Source organism: Stenella coeruleoalba, assembly GCF_951394435.1.
Source record: "Stenella coeruleoalba genome assembly, chromosome: 1".
NCBI lineage: Eukaryota > Metazoa > Chordata > Mammalia > Artiodactyla > Delphinidae > Stenella > Stenella coeruleoalba.
Window position 1 is genome coordinate 45,513,296 of NC_137169.1, and position 16,546 is coordinate 45,529,841.

Sequence of the window (16,546 nt, forward strand, 5' to 3'; positions counted from 1 at the left end):
TTAATGTGTGACTCTCGTTTTCACATTCCCATGCCACCATGTACGCCCAGGCATAACAGCCCCAGTGTCCTGGGTTTTGGTCTGTCTTCCCCCACTAGACTATAAGTTCATTTGAGTCTGTGTCTTGTTCACCACTGTATTCCCAAGATCTAGCCCTGGGCCTGGAACATGGTGGGTGCTCAGTGAATATTTATTGGATGAATGAACAAAGAGCAGGTCCTATCTTGGAATCTGGAGTGGCTAAAACCTGTACGTGGGAGTACATCTCTGGATTCAGCTGCAGGGAGCTCGTGATATGGTATGGGCTGCCACAGGAACCCAGCTGGGACTGCACCTAGAGGTGTGCAGTATCAACTGTTACTTGCCTCCTTCCTTTCTCCAGAGTCCCAACTCTGCTCCAGACCAAGGAACCTTGGCACATTGTTCAAACTTCCCTGGCTCTGGAGGCAGAGTGACCTGGGTACAAGACCTAGCTCTGGCCCTTCCTAGCTGTGTGACCTTAGGCAAGTATTTTTCTTGTCAAGGCCTAGATTTCCTCATTTGTAAAGAAGGACACAATAGGATAGAACTCACAAGCTTTTTGGAAGATTAAATGAGATCATAGATGTAAAAAGACCAGCTCATTCCACACATTATAGGTACTTGCCAAATAGAGTTTCCTTTTTCCCCATCCCTACAAGGATCGTCTTATTAGTTTCAACCTTTGGGGATATGGCTGGTGTCCCTGCTCTTCTTGTTCTTTAGCATTTGGGTCAAAGATTTAGCCCCTCGGAGATTTCCCCTGCTGCCCAGGAACCACTCAGACCCCCTGAGTGATAGATGAAGGTGATATAAGCCACGTTAATGATCAGTCTTAGGGACAGGAATAGTATACACCAAATTAGTATTGCCAGATTTAGCAAATAAAAATATAGGACACCCAGTTAAATCTGAATTTCAGATAAAAGGTAAATACCTTTTGGTATATTTGAGACATACTTTCACTAAAAATTGTTTATCTGAAATTCACATTTACTGGGTATTTTGTATTTTATCTGTTGACCCTAAGACAAACCCACCCTGTTAGATTCTCAAGGAGTGAAATGGTTTATCCAGGGCCCCTGACTGTAGGAAGCAGCAAAGCTAGGATTTGAATCTGGGTCTGCCTGATTCCAGGTCTCAAATCTCCTTCCTTTTACAAACAACCTGCCTACTTAGTCCATATGTTATTCTGCCTCAATGGCCCTCTCTTATGCCTGTGTCTCGCACACCCTGGGGGATCCAGGTAGGACCCACTCCAGGCCACAGTTAGGCTCAGGAAATATTCCTGAAATGTGTTTCCTTCAGCAGAAAATAAGGAGCCCACACCTGCAGGTACTATTCTAGGCACTCGGGACACAGAAGAAAAAAGATTAATTCAATAATCCTCCTGTTGAGCTTATCTTCTTGCTGTCAGGAGACAATGAACAAAAAAGCAAGTAACACCTATTGTAAGTCAAGTGATGATTAGTATTACAGAAAAAAGAAGAAAACAGAAAAGGGGGATTGGGAACACCAGGGGTAAGGGAATTGCAATTTAATAGAGGTGTTGCCACACACACACCAGCGTGGCAAAAACGGAACAGACAGATTCACTGGCGAGATGTGAAGCCACTGGAACTCTCACACACTGCTGGTGGGGGCATACTTGGTCCCCACTGTGGAAAACTGTTTGGCAATATCCCCTGAAGCTGAACCCATACCCACCTTAGGACACAATTCCAATCCCAGCTATGTGCCTACAAATGTGTACCTATAGTCACCAAAAGGCGTGGACTAGACGTGTTAGAACATTCAGGTGAGCACTATGCATAATAGCTGGAAACAACCCAAATGTCCATCAGAAGTAGGACAGATCAATAAATTGTAGTATATTCATACCATGGAAAATTATACAGCGCTGGGAGTGAGTGAACCCATGCAACTTGCAGCAGCGTGGATGAATCTCACCCACATAAGGTTGAGTGAAAGCCAGACACGAAGGATAACATACAGTATGAGTCCATTTATATAAAGTCCAACAGCAAGGAGATCGAATCTGCAGGTTTAGAAGTCAGAATAGTGGTTACCCTGAGTAGGGGAGGAGGATAGTGGACTGAAATGGGGGCACCGGAGGGTCTTCTGGGGTGCTGACCGTGTTCTGTTTCTTGACCTGGGTGCCCACTACAAGGACATGCTCACTGTGAAAACTGACCCCGCTGGTCGCCTGTGATTTAGGCTCATCCTACATCTATGTTTAACAAAAAGTTAAAAGACAAAATAGGTGGTCAGGCCTCACTGAAAAGGTTCTTTGCTTACAGGAGCCAGAGATAAGGAAGAGACCGATAAGAAGGAGCTGTATGAGAGCAACAAGCATTTCCTGGGCCCCTACAACCCTGTCAGCCCGTGCCAGAACATTCTGCGTGTTATCGCGGTGACCACCTGCTCCCCAACAGCCCTGGGCCTTCCTGGGGTGATGGGGACAAGGGAGGAGGGGCAGTACCAGCCTGTCCCAGTGCTTCCTCCTCCCCTTCCATCCTTCCAGGCTCAATTCCCTTTACGTTCCTTTACATGCTTTCCTTGACCACACAGGCCCATCCTGTGGGCTCCCAACCCCTCTGGTCTGCGCCACAGTGCGTGGGCCGTGTCACCAGCTCTGGGGGCAGGGGCCATGTCACCCCTTCTTTTGGAGCTCCTCCTCAAAGTGTTTGACACTCACGGATTCACTGAGTATATGCCCCCCTGCTGACCTCTGCATATGTCTGGTGGTGTTAGGGCGTCCATGTACGGCTCGCTCTGGGTCTGCCCATGTGTGTCAAGGTCTCTATGCTTTTGTTTCAGGAATTTGGAGACTTCCTGGGGCCCCAACAGGTAAAGGACCTGCTGCTAGCAGCCCTGGAAGGGCTGAAAGGTGGCTCAGAGGCTTGGGGCAAGGACTCGGGGGAAATGATGCAGCTGGCCTCGGAGGTCACACTCAGCTCGGTGCTGGAGCGGTACCGACACAGGGCACTGGAGGTGGTAAGGCCCCCGGGGGGCAGGGGCTGGGCTGGGAAACCCCACAGGGCCCACTCATCCCTCAGGCAGGGCAGGGCTGGTGGTGGCTGAGTTCCAGATGCTCCCAACTTGCAGGTGAGAAAGAACTCCCTTATTGGCCCCCAAGACAGCTCAACTATCAAGTGTGGGGTGCGGGAGGGCAGCAAAGACAAGCTGTCTCCCAGGGAAGGGGCGGCTGCTCTGTCTGCCCGTCTCCCCTTTTCTTCCCTCTGCGCCCTCCTCTCCCCTCTCTCTCCCCACACCCTGTCACCCCCTTCCTTCCTCCTCCTGTCTCCCTGCTCCCCCATCACCCCCTTGGCTTCTCCATTTGGCCCTCTGCCTGCTCCTGGTCACCCTGGCTGTACCCCAGATTCCAGAAATCATGCAGGGTATCTACGTGCACCTGAGCCACATTCAGAAGCCACGGGCCCGAGAGGTGGCCCTGCTGCCCGTCTCTCTCCTGGCCAGCTCCTTCATGACTGAGGTCGTCGTGGCCCTGCTCGTGTGTCCCCTCCCACTGGACAGGTACCAAGTGAGGGGGGCTTCCAGCCACTACACTTCAGAGGGTTGATATAGCCCTGTTCCCGGCTGGGAATCCCTTCTTCTACCAGAGGAGCCCCTCGCCCTCCCAGGTGGTCCCTCTTCTATGATCTACGATGCTTATGACAACCGTCGAGTCCTCCCTGAGCACTGCCAGGTGTCTGTGCTGCACACTTGTATGTTTTCTCACAAGTGTAACAACCCCATTCTATAGATAAGGAAACTGAGGCTCATGGGAAGTTTTCTAGCCCTAGGCACCTACCGAACAAGCAACAGAATGAGGACCTAAACTCGCATCTGACCAACTCCAAGCCCAGAGCGCTTCAACGATGCCATAAAAGTAGCACTGAGTGTTGGTCCTGATTCTGCCTCCAGACGCTCCGTGGTCTTGAGTAGCCTGCTTGCCCTCTCTGGGCTTGAGTTTTCCCCCAGATGCAAAAGGAAGAAATAATCCCCCCATTCTCACCCCAGATGGGTGGTCATGACAAGTAATGCAGCCGGTCGTGCTGAGTGCCTCCATGCTGTCAGCCTTCAGGGACCTCTGGTCTGATGGGCAGAGGGGACTGTGGCCAGATGGTGATGAGCTCGTGAGCAGGGGAGACAAATCTGGCTGCTCCAGTCTCCCAGCTCAGGAAACGCTCCCACACCTTTGAATGAAAACAAGGCAGAAGCGTGTGATCCACATCTTAAGGTAGTTGGTTGAGAGTGAATGGAAAAGAATTATGCAGAACTGTGCAAGTGAGGTGCGCTTCTAACCAGGAGAGCTGGTGTCATTCATAGAAACCAAGATCAGTGCAGGGGTGACACACTCCCATCTCCCACCTGGAAGAATTTAACCCTTTCTGGCTTCACTGGAAACCAGGGAGTTTTCTTCTTGGAGCCACTAAACATTCAGACTCAAGACTGCCAGGGCCATACCTGACCTCAGTTACTCAGGATATAGGACAGGGCAGAGTCCTTACAGCAGCCTGTGTAGCAGGCCAGACAGAGCTGGGACAAAATTTAAGGAGGCCTTGCTCTCAATTGCCACTCCTGTGCTTGCCTGATTGGAGGACCTCCTTAAATGTTGTGCCCTGGATGCCTCACTTTCCTCAATCTAGTATTGGCCTTGGTCCTCCCAGGTGAAAGGTGTAGGTGCTGCCCTGGCTTAAGTGGCTCAGGCTTCAAAAGAACTAGTGTCTCTTACAATAACTGTCTAGACTTTGCTTCCAGGATCCCCACAGGGACAAGCCCAGTCACAAGTCACTGCACCCTGAGAAGCCCAATGCCACAGCGTCCCCAATGGTCCTTCTAGTTAATTTATAGTTCCTCCAGCCCAGACGCAATTTACCAATTGGGTCATTTTTACCGTAAGCAATGTTGCTTAGCAACATAGTTGACATACTATCTTTATCAGGTTTCCAGGGGAACGGAGCTGGAAAGTTAATGGAAGGTTCAAATCTTAAGCAGAAGGGGGAAAGGGTTTTGTTAACCCTTTAGTGCACTGGCCCTGTCAGCATTTTCACCTCCCCACGATAGGAGTGCCTACAGGCTGGTGCCTGCTGGCCCAGATGCTATCCCCTGCCTTGTATACTGCCTTCTAAGGGACAGGAGTGGGCCCTCCTTGACATTATGTGACAAATGCAAGATCTAGGCCCCAAAGGGCTCCTTGGCATAGAAGAGCAGGCACAGGCTTTGGAGTCATCAGGCCTGGTCACTTCTGGTCTCCGTAGCTCATTAGCCGTGTAGTCTTGGACCGGTGATTTCACCTCTCTGAGCCTTAACTCCACATCTGTAAAATTAGAATAATAGCCCACCTTGAGGGTCAGTGTAAGAATTCAGTGACCTTGAGTATCTTGACTACCTTGCTCACGTCTGCTGGCAGACAGCAGATGCTCAATATTTGCTGAAGTAATAAATTGTATGCAAAGCACCTGGTAAAGTAAGTCCCTGAGTCATAGGGTTTTCGATAATTGTTAGCCCCCCGCCTCTTAGGGAGCGTTTTCTTGTCCATTCCAGAAATTTTCTGGTACGTCCATGGATGCCATTTCAAAGGCACCTTCCATTCCCCCTCCCCAAACAATTGGGTGGCAGGGTGGCCCCACTGCCCTGGTCCCCACTAACCATCCCCACCCTTGACCCCCCAGCAACGGAGCAGAGATGTGGAGGCAGCTGATCCTCCGCAAGCCCAGCTGTGACACCCGAGATCTCCTGGATCTGCTCCTGACCAGCCTGAAGGAAAAGCCTGTCACCAAGAAGGGCCGGGCCTCCATCATGCCCCTAGCGGTGAGGACACCCCACCCTGCTCCATCACTGCCCCATCCCATCCTCCGCCCTCCTCCCCTCCCCCTGAGTTCTGCACACCCATCTTCTAGTTCCCTGCTCTTCCAGGAACTGACTGTGTGGCCTTGAGCAAGTCTGTCTCTGGCCTCTTGTTTGTGATCCACTGGACGACAATAGTACTGTTACTTACAGTGACGGCAGCAGCCTGGAATAGTGGACACAGAATGACCTGGGACTCGCAGACCTTAGTCTGAAGGTTGGCTTTGCTCAGGTTTTGTAACCTGAGCAAGTCGCTTCACCTCCCTGAGGCTCACTCTCTGCCTCTGTAAATGGAAATAATAGTATATCCACCTCATATGGCAGTTGGGAAAATTAAACGAGGAAACTCGTTCACTCATTTAGCAACATAAAATGTTTAAGTGCTTCTGCTGCCAGTCTCAGAGGTCGGCCCTGGGAACACGGAGGGAAAGGGCTCTGACTGCAGGAACGGGGCTGGGTGGAGAGACAGATTTCTCTCTGCCTCTGTCACCAACCCCCTGGTCCTAGCCAGCTGGATAATACCCCCACTCATCTCCTTGCTTCCACTCCAGCCCCTCCAATCTGTACCACAGCCAAAAAAATCTTTGAGAAATGCACATCTGCTCTTCTCAACCCTCTCAGTGGCTTCCCATTGCCCTTGAGAGTAACACAGTGCTCCTACCTGCTCCTACCTGCTCCTACAAGGCCCTGCACCCCTCACCGGCCTCGTGCCCTCACCCCTCACCGTGATCCTCTTGCTTGCATGGGTCCAACCTCATTGTTCTTTGTCAGATCTTCTTCTTCTTCTTCTTTTTTAAATATTTATTTATTTGGTTGCGCCGGGTCTTAGTTGCAGCAGGCGGGCATCTTAGTGTGGCATACATGTGGGATCTAGTTCCCTGACCAGGGATGGAAGCTGGGCCCCCTGCATTGGGAGCGTGGAGTCTTATTCACTGTGCCACCAGGGAAGTTCCCTGTCAGATCTTCTTAAACACTTCTATCTTCTGTCACAGGGCCTTTGTACATGCTGTTTCCTCTGCCTAGACTGCTATCCACCAAGTTAACTTCTGCTCAACCCTTAGCTCTTATCGCCTCCTCAAGGAAGCCCTCCCTGATTTCTCTGACCAGATCAAATTGGTGCATATTATATTTTGCTTCACATACTTTATCTTGGGAGAGTTTACCCCAGCTGTGATTTAACAATACTGTGTGTGTGTGTGGGGGGGTGTCATTTGGGTAATCAGTGAGATGCATGAATTCAGTGCCTGAGCCTGATATCCCCAAAGTCCAACATACACCTGGCACACAGTAGACTCAAAAATTTTTTGTTGGATTGATCAATTTATTCAACAGGTATTGAGCACCTACTATGCGCCAGGCATACTCATAAGTTCTGGGGATTCAGCAGAGAGCGAGACAAGCTGGTGGAGGGAAGCAAATAAAGAGGAGCGAGTGGTATTATCCCTTTACAGAGGAAGATACTGATGCTCAGAGACATTCCACGTCTCATGTAAGGTCACACAGCTAGTGAGTGGTGGTGCCAGGACTCAGATCTCCTGCCCCGGAATCCCATGCTTTACCACTGGATCTCTCTGCCTCTCTCCCCCAGCACTGAGTTCCATGACTAGGGCACCAGCACCCATTCCTTCCCTGGTTTGGGCATTCATGCACTCCTCCTCTGATCACTGTGTGTTGGTGTATTCTCATGTCATTCAGAGGAGGCAGTGAGGGCAGCCTGGTTTAACGGCCCTCAACGAAGAGGCAACTGGTGTCCCCCTCACCATCTGTGTGCCTGTGTTATGAACCAGAAAGAGGCAGGGCTCACTACAGCGCATAATCTGAAAACCTGGCTCCAAGTCCCAGCTCTGCCCCCGGGAGGCTGGGTGACCTTGGGCAAGTCTCTTCACCCCTCTGAGCTTGTCTCCTCCCCTGCACAGTGGGATGAAGACTCTACCTCACAAACGTGGGAAGAGATCCTCCCACCATGATTCTTCCAGGGGTGTGTCAAAGGCAAAGGGTCGCTCTGATTGTTCTGGGGCAGGGCTCACCCAGAAAGCCAGGAGTCGGGGTGTGGTAGTTGGGGGGGAATCTGGGCTTGCCCAAGTTGGGCCAGAGAAGAGCAAAGATCCAGAGCCAGCCTCCTAGAGAAGCAGTCCAGGCCCTGCCAGGAGTGCTGGGACATCTAACAGATCCCGCCCCCTGCCCCACCAGGCAGCCAGCGGCCTCTGCGAGCTCCTGTCCGTCAACAGCTGCATGGGCCACGTGAGGCGCATCTACCCCCAGCTGCTCCTGGCCCTGCTTATTCAAGTCCATTACCACATCGGCCTCAACCTGCCTGGCCACGTGGTTTCCTGCAAGGGCGCCAAGAACGATGGACAGCCCTCTGGTTTCGTGCCTGTATGGTATGTTCCTACTGTCCCCGGCAGGGAGAGGGCCACCAGCAAGGGCCCTTCCGAAAGTCTTTAGGGCAGTTGATCAGTAGAAATTAGCTTTGGGACTAGAAGCGAAAACGGACGTGCACTTTTTTTTCTTTTTTAATTTATTATTTATTTTTGGCTGCGATGGGTCTTCGTTGCTGTGTGCGGGCTTTCTCTAGTTGTGGTGACCGGGGGCTACTCTTTGTTGTGGTGCACGGGCTTCTCATTGCTGTGGCTTCTCTTGTTGTGGTGCACGGGCTGTAGGTGCATGGGCTTCAGTAGTCGTGGCTTGCGGGCTCTAGAGCGCAGACTCAGTAGTTGTGGCCTCCGGGCTTAGTTGCTGCGTGGCATGTGGGATCTTCCCGGACCAGGGCTCGATCCCATGTCCCCTGCATTGGCAGGCGGATTCTTAACCACTGCGCCACCAGGGAAGTCCTCAGGTGCACACTTTTATGAGAGAGCCAATCATGTGTTCAACAACTGTTTGTGAGCACCTGCAGGGTATGTCTTCTGCTTAGTGCTGGATGGCAGGGAAGAATCAGCTTCCCCCAAGGAGCTCGCCATTTCGGTTTTCCTCCTCCCTCCCTAGAGATATTATTTGTATTAGATTTGTACCCAAGGCCGAACCATTTTGACTTTTATTTATTAATTGGAACAGGTAATATAGGCACACGGGTAAAAATCTCAAAAGGCATTAAAAGGGAGTCTCTGTTCCTCTCTTTACCCCAGTCATCTGCCCTAAGATGACTAAGAACCCCAAGTTCTTTCTTGCCCTTCAGAGGGGGTTGATGTAGGGCTAAGCCCATGTGTTTTCATTCTCTACTTTTATACCAGTGTTAGTGGACCTTACACAGTTATATATTTTTGCTTTTATTGTATACCACATCTCTGAGATCATTACATATAGAGCTGCCTCATTATTTTTAACAGCCGCATAATATCCCTCTGTGTAGATTCCAATATACCATCATTTACTTTACCAGGATCCTCTCGATTTAGGTGCTGCACAGCATTTTGCAATTAGAAACAATGCTGCAGTGAGTGAGGCTGTTTATATGTCTTTATACCTACATGTGATTGTATATGTAGGATGAATTCCTGACAGTAGAATGGGTGCATCAGAAGGTTTCTGTATTTAAATATTATGGTGGAATAGGAATATGTGGTGGAAAAAGTTCTTGACCAGTGAGTGAAGGGAAAATGAAGGACCTCCTAAAGCACACAGTTTGCCAAATTGCCTCCCACAGAGGACACCACCGCCAGTAGTATATGACACTATTTATTTCTCCACAGCCTTGCCAGCACATTCTCATCTTTGCCAATCTGAAATTTGAAAAAAATGGTATTTTGCTGTAATTTTAGTTTGTATTTCTCTTATTATGAATGTGGTTGAGGTTTAAATGCCATTTCTGTTTCCTTTTCTGTCAGCAACCTGTTCTTGTTCTTTGCCTAATTTTATATAGGACTGTTGGGAATTTTTCTTATTGGTTTGTAAGAGCTCTTTATATATTAAGGACATTAACTCTTTGTCATTTGTATTCCAGTTTATCACTTAACCTGCAACAATTTGATGGTCTTTGCTATTCAGAACTTTAAAATTTTTATGCAGTCCAGTTCCTCAGTCTTTTCCTTTTTGGTTTCTATTGCGTGTTATGCTCAGAAAAGTGCACTTTGAGGGATAGAAGGCAAGCAGTTGTGTAGCTGGGCTTGAAGTCAGGACACCTTGGGTTTGAGTCCTGGCCTATAACAGTGCTTTGCACTTTGGGTTAAACCAATTTAACCTCCTGGCAACTTGGTTCCTTGCCAATGAAATGGGGTAAGCAATTCCTACCCTGACAGGTGTGTTGTAAGGGCAAGATAGGATCTTGTCACATGACGATACCATGTGCTGAGGCTGTGGAGAGAAATTTGTCTGGCAGATGGAACTGATGGTGGGAGAGACTTGGGTGGAGGGAGGTCTGGCCTGTTGGGGGCAGGCTGACATGAGGTCTCAGTCCCCTTGTCTTGGCAGCTGTGTGGTCAAAGTGGTGAAAATCCTTCTGCTGAAGATGGGCTGCTCATACGAGGCTACCTTTCTGGAGGACCAGGGTGGCTGGGAGCTCATGGGACAGGCAGAGAACCACCACCGTGGAGTGTCCCTGCTGGCCAGGTGAGGCCAGCGACCCCCAGGGCAGGGGTTGGAGGGAGGGGAGAGACCTCAGGGTCTTTGGAAAGACCTGGGTTTACATTTCTCTCTGGGCAAGACCCTTCCCTCCATCGTCTCTCCTCTGAGACTGGCAGAGTATCATATACCTCAGTGGGTAGCCAATTCAGATGTGAAAGATAGCACACACTCTACAAACTGTCATTACAGCAGTACCTGGCTTTGCAGAGCACTTAGGTTATTTATAAAGCACATTTCTCAGCACATTATGAATTTAGTTCCCACGCTAATACAGAAATTATGGTCTAGCCGAGCAGTTTATAGTGTGGCCTTGGAGCAGGTCTACCTGCGTCTGAATCCCAGCTTACCACTACCCAGCTGTGTGACCCAGGGCAAGTTCGTTTCCTTCTCTGTGTCTCAGTTTTCCCATCAGTAGTGTGGAAATAATAACAGGGCCCACCTCCAAGATCTGGGTGAGGATTAAAGTACTTTGAACAGCCCCTGACATATAGTAAGAGTCCAACACAGGTTAGCTTTTATTATCGTCATGCTGACTGGTGGGGCAGGGATTTTTTTTTGGGGGGGTGGCAGGGATTATTAATGCACATTTTGCAGGGGAGGGTGCCAAGTTTCAGAGAGGGACAGTTATATACCAAAGGTCACACAACCAGGAAGTGGCAAGGCTTGGAATTGACCTGCTGACCCAGATCAGGGCTTTTCCCCCCAACCACACACAGCCTCCCATGGGGTCAGGAGAAGGGTGGGGCGGCACCTTGATTTCACTAATGTGGCTCCTGCAGGAAGAGTCTGCTTCTTAGCCCTGCACGCTGAGTGTCCAGGATGGTGCTCTCCCCAGGGGTCTCAGGATACAACCGCATTTATTGAGCACTTACTGTGCTCTAGGCACCATGCAAACAGCCATACATTCATGGACTTTCATTTAACCCTCACCATGACCGGTGAAATAGCACTATTATTTTCCCAGTGTTACCCATGAGGAACCTGAGACCCAGAGAAGTTAAGTGACTTGCCCAAAGTCACACAGCTAGTGGTAGGGCCAGAATTTGAACCCAGGCTGTCTTACTCCAGACTCTACTCTTGGCCGACACACTTTCCTGGACTCATTGATTAATGAAGCATAGTGCAGACTTGAGGTTGCATCAGAATCACCTATGGGACTCGTTAAAACACTGATTGCTGGGCCCCACCTCTGAAGTTTCTGATTCAGTTAGCCTGGGATGGGAGCCTGAGGATGTGCATTTCTAACAAGTTCCCAGGTGATGCTGATACTGCTAGTCCAGGGGCCGCACTTTGCGGTATTTTTTTTTTTTTTTCTTTTTGCGGTACGCGGGCCTCTCACTGTTGTGGCCTCTCCCCTTGCGGAGCACAGGCTCCGGACGCACAGGCTCAGCGGCCATGGCTCAAGGGCCCAGCCGCTCCGCGGCATGTGGGATCTTCCTGAACCAGGGCACGAACCCGTGTCCCCTGCATTGGCAGGCGGACTCTCAACCACTGCGCCACCAGGGAAGCCCAGGGGCTGCACTTTGAAAACCACTGGCTTAGTAGAATGAATGAGGCAGCTGGAGTGGGGAGCCCTGGGTTGGGGCTCCAGCTCTGCCATTTTCCAGCTCTATGGCCTTGGGCATTTCACACTCAAAGCCTCTGTTTCCTCATCCACGAAACAGGTTAACAACAGTAACCTACCTCAAAGGGTAATGGTGAGGATCAAATGCAATAACTACTTGAAAGTGTCTGGCTGCTGCCTGGTGCCTAGTGAGTGGGTCCTCACACCCTTTCCTTCCTGTCTCTTCCTGCTGGAGTGGTCCTGTGCACTCAGGGGTCTTAAGCCTATCTTTCTTACTGATTTGCTCTGTGCTCTCAGGCAAGTCACTTTCCCACTCTGGGCCTCAGTTTTCCCATCTGTAAAATGAAGCAGTTAGATCAAATGGTCTCTGAGATCCTGTCCAGGTGGGAAACCCTGGGGATGCAGGAACACAGGCGACTTGGGCTTGCCCAGAGTTTTGAGTGTTGGGGCTAGGCCCCCACCCAGCACATGCCCCTGGGGCTGGAGAGCCTAAGGGCACTGTTCCCCCACCCCCAGGGCCATGGTGCAGTACTCCTGCCAGGAGCTGTGCCGCATCCTCTATCTGCTCATCCCGCTCCTGGAGCGAGGCGACGAGAAGCACAAGATCACCGCCACTGCCTTCTTCGTGGAGGTAGAGACTGGGCACTGGGCGTGGGGCAGGGGTCCCCCTGGGCCTTCCCCTAAGCATAGGCCTCAGTTCCCATTGCTGGTCATTTCTCCTGTGCAATAAATACTTAACACTTTAGAGTCTTTCCTGAACATGATTTCTTTTGAGTAGAAAGGCTTTGTAGCTCTCTCTCCCTCCTCCCTCCCATCTCTCCTCTTCTTTCTACCCCCTCCACCCCATTCCACTCTTCCCAGACTCCCCCTTGCCCCAGGCAACCACCAACCTTTGCTGGGCACCTCTGTGTGCCAGGTACCAGATTGGGGACACAAATATGAATTTGACTCTGCCTTGCTCTCAAGGAGTTCTTGGTATGGGAGTGGAGACAGAGTACGCCCCAATTATAACACAGGGTACTATAGAGTGACTTGTGCTATGATGGGGGCAATTCAGGCTGTGGTGGGAGAACAAAAGTCTTGGATGTGTTGGGTGGGGGAACATCAGGGAGGCCTTCCTGGAGGAAGTGACAACTAAACTGAGTGAGTGTATGGGGGTACTGGAGTGGGTACTGGGGAGAGATGAGTCAGGAGAAGGTTGGTAGGGTTGACCCCAGAAGGGAAGACTTGCCAATAACAATAGCCAACGTTTATTGAGCACTTACTACGTTCTAGGCATATTCTAAGAGCTTTACACATACCGATCCATTTAATCCTCACAATAATCCTATGATGCATATACTATTCCATCCCCTAGTTTAGAGGAGGAAACCAAGGCACAGATTTAAGTAACTTTCCCAAGGCCACCCAGCTCGTTAAGTGGCTTATCCAAGATTCAAAGCCAGACACCTGGGCTGTAAAGTACACTCTCTCTTTCATTTTGTGTGTGTGCTTGTGGTTGTGTATGTGGTAAAAAATATATATTTCATGAAAGTTACCATTTTAACCATTTTTACGTGTACAGCTCAGAGGCACTAAGTGCATTCACACTTCTGTGCAACCATCACCACCATCCATCTTCAGAAGATTTTCGTTTTCCTTCCCAAACTGCAACTCTGTACCCCTTAAGCACTAACTCTCCCCTCCTCGTTTCCTCAGCCCCTGTAACCACCATTCTACTTTCTGTTTCTATGAATTTGCCTACCCTAGGTTTCATATAAGTGGATTCATCAATATTTGTCCTTTCATGTCTTGCTTATTTCACTTAATATAATGTCTTCAAGGCTCATCCATGTTGTAAAGCAGGTCAGAATTTCATTCTTTTTTAAGTCTGAATAATATTCCATTATATGTACATACCACATGTTGTTTCTGCATTCATTGGTCGATGGACATTTGGAAAACCCACTCTCTTAACCGCCATCCCATCTTCCTCTTGTGACCTGCTGGCTGCCACACAGTGGGTCTGGGCTATCACCAGGGTCTGTACAGTGGGGCTCAGAGGCTCACTGTCTGCTCAGACAGTGGAAGGTTAAGGAAGGCTTCCTGGAAGAGGTGTCATTTGAGCTGGGCCTTGAGTAAAGATTGCCAGGTGGACACAAGGCAGCGTGGCAATCCCGGCACTTCTTGCACCTTTCTGCCTCTCCAGTGGACTGTGAGTTTAGGGAGTAGGGACTACATTGTGTTTATGTTGCATCCCTAAACCCAGCCCCAAGAGGGCCCCCAAGAAGTGGGGATAGGATGGATGAGTGAGCACCCAAGTGAACACTTTGCCTGGCTCTTTAGGCACCAGCAGAATATGTCACCTCCGAGAGGACAAGCGTGTGTCTGGGAGCCAGGAGGCGGGGTTACAGCCTCAGCTCTGCTGGGTCTACTTCTAATTTCCCCCATGACCCTGGTGAGGAAAGGGAAAGTGCCATTTCTTGAGGGGCTGCCACATGCCAAGCACCACGTTGACCTCTTTTATCTGCTACCCCACCCATCAGCACAGCAGCCCTGAAAACCAGGAATTATGAAGCTCATGTGTCGGCGAGGCAAGAGGCAGTTTTCAAGGTCGCACAGCTCAAGTTGTCCAGAGAGATTCAGACCAGGTCTGCCCACCTGGCTCCTCTATCCTGGTCAGCCTCGTGGCAGAGGCGGTCCTCTCTCTGTCTGTTAGTGGCTGCCACAGGGGCTCTTGGGGAGGGGGGTGGAGGTTGGACCTCCCGTGTCCACAAGGTCAGGGACAGTAGGCTTAACCTTTCCCAGCATTCCCCTGGAGCCCTGAGCAGTGGCCCTCCCTCCCTGTGGCAGGGGTCCTCACCCAGCTTCAGTCCTTCTCCCGGTCCCCAGAAGAGGTGGCCCACTCCTGGCCAGAGCCAGGCCCACCATGTTCACAGTGGTGCTTTGATGTCGCTCAGATGTCCCTCCCCGGCTCCCCCAGCCCCCCATGCTGTGACTGTGTGTGTGCTTGCTTCTTCCAATGGCGGGTGAAGTCTTCAAGGGAGCTGTGACCTTCGGCAAGTTGCTGAACCTGTCTGTGCCTTGCTTTCTTATAATACAGGGATAATGAATTGCCCATCTCATAGGTTTTTTTTTTTTAAGCAAAAATTTTAAATCTTTTATTGTTTCACTCTTATTTTGAAATAATTTTAGATGTAACAGAGGAGCTGTAAAAATAATGAGAAAGTTCCTATATATCCCACAGCCAGCTACCCCCGACGATAACAACTTACATAAAAATAGTACAATAATCAAAACTAAGACATGGGTACAATACTATGAACTACAGACTGCTCAGATTTCACAGTTTTCCACTGATGTCCTTTCTCTGTCCCAGGATCCATTCCGGATCCCACCTTGCACATTAGTTGACTTAATGGGACCTCCTTCATCTCCTCTAATCTTGTCTGTCATGGCCTTGGCACATTGAAAGACTAACTCTAGGTATTTTGTAGAACGTCCTTCCATTTGGCTTTGTCTCATGTGTGCCCATGATTAGACTGAGGTTATGCGTTTAGGAGAAGAACCTTTATAGGTGATGTGACCTCTCAGGGCATCATGTCAGGGGCCCCATGACCTCTATTTTAACTTCTTATTATTGATGATGTTAACTTTCATCAGTTGGTAAAGGCGGTTGGGACTGTGAGGGTAACACTATCCTTTTGTAAGTAAGAAATATATGTGAAATATATTTGAAACTAGGCAACTTAAACTTTTACCCCCTAATTTTAGCATTCATCAATGGATCCTGCCTTGAGCCATTATTCCTGTGGTTTCTAATGGTGATTTTTCTACTTCCTTCATTCAGCCTACAATTATTAGTTGGAATTCTTCTGTACGAGTTGTTCCTTCTACTTTCACGTATTCATTTGGTTATTTTTTTATAGCAATACAGACTCATGGATATTTACTTGATTCTTTGGGTTATAATCCAATACTATCCTTTTTTTTTTTTTTTTTTTTTGCGCTACGCGGGCCTCTCACCACCGCGGCCCCTCCCATTGTGGAGCACAGGCTCCGGGCGCACAGGCCCAGCGGCCATGGCCCACAGGCCCAGCCACTCTGCGGCATGTGGGATCTTCCCAGACCGGGGCACGAACCCGTGTCCCCTGCATCGGCAGGCGGACTCTCAACCACTGCGCCACCAGGGAAGCCCTTTATTTATTTATTTTTAACATCTTTATTGGAGTATAATTGCTTTGCAGTGTTGTGTTAGTTTCTGCTGCATAACCAAGTGAATCAGCTATACATACATGTATATCCCCATATCCCCTCCCTTTTGCGCCTCCCTCCCACCCTCCCTATCCCACCCCTCTAGGTGGTCACAAAGCACTAAGCTGATCTCCCTGTGCCATGCGGCTGCTTCCCACTAGCTATCTATTTTACATTTGGTAGTGTATATATGTCCATGCCACTCTCTCACTTCGTCCCAGCTTCTCCATAGTGGCTGTATCAATTTACATTCCCACCAACAGTGCAAGAGTGTTCCCTTTTCTCCACACCCTCTCCAGCATTTACTGTTCACAGATT

General features: G+C 49.7%; 1 protein-coding gene across 1 annotated transcript in view; it reads left to right on the forward strand.

The window, feature by feature from the left end:
* Positions 1 to 16,546, forward strand: part of MROH7 (maestro heat like repeat family member 7) — a gene marked incomplete at its 5' end in the record, with an annotated part of 43,519 nt that overhangs the window by 16,708 nt on the left and 10,265 nt on the right. The window contains 7 exons of the mRNA XM_079936392.1: positions 2,319 to 2,431; positions 2,839 to 3,015; positions 3,401 to 3,555; positions 5,697 to 5,835; positions 8,062 to 8,252; positions 10,279 to 10,416; positions 12,512 to 12,626. Coding sequence (XP_079792518.1) covers positions 2,319 to 2,431; positions 2,839 to 3,015; positions 3,401 to 3,555; positions 5,697 to 5,835; positions 8,062 to 8,252; positions 10,279 to 10,416; positions 12,512 to 12,626 — 1,028 coding nt within the window. The remainder of the gene's footprint in view (positions 1 to 2,318; positions 2,432 to 2,838; positions 3,016 to 3,400; positions 3,556 to 5,696; positions 5,836 to 8,061; positions 8,253 to 10,278; positions 10,417 to 12,511; positions 12,627 to 16,546) is intronic.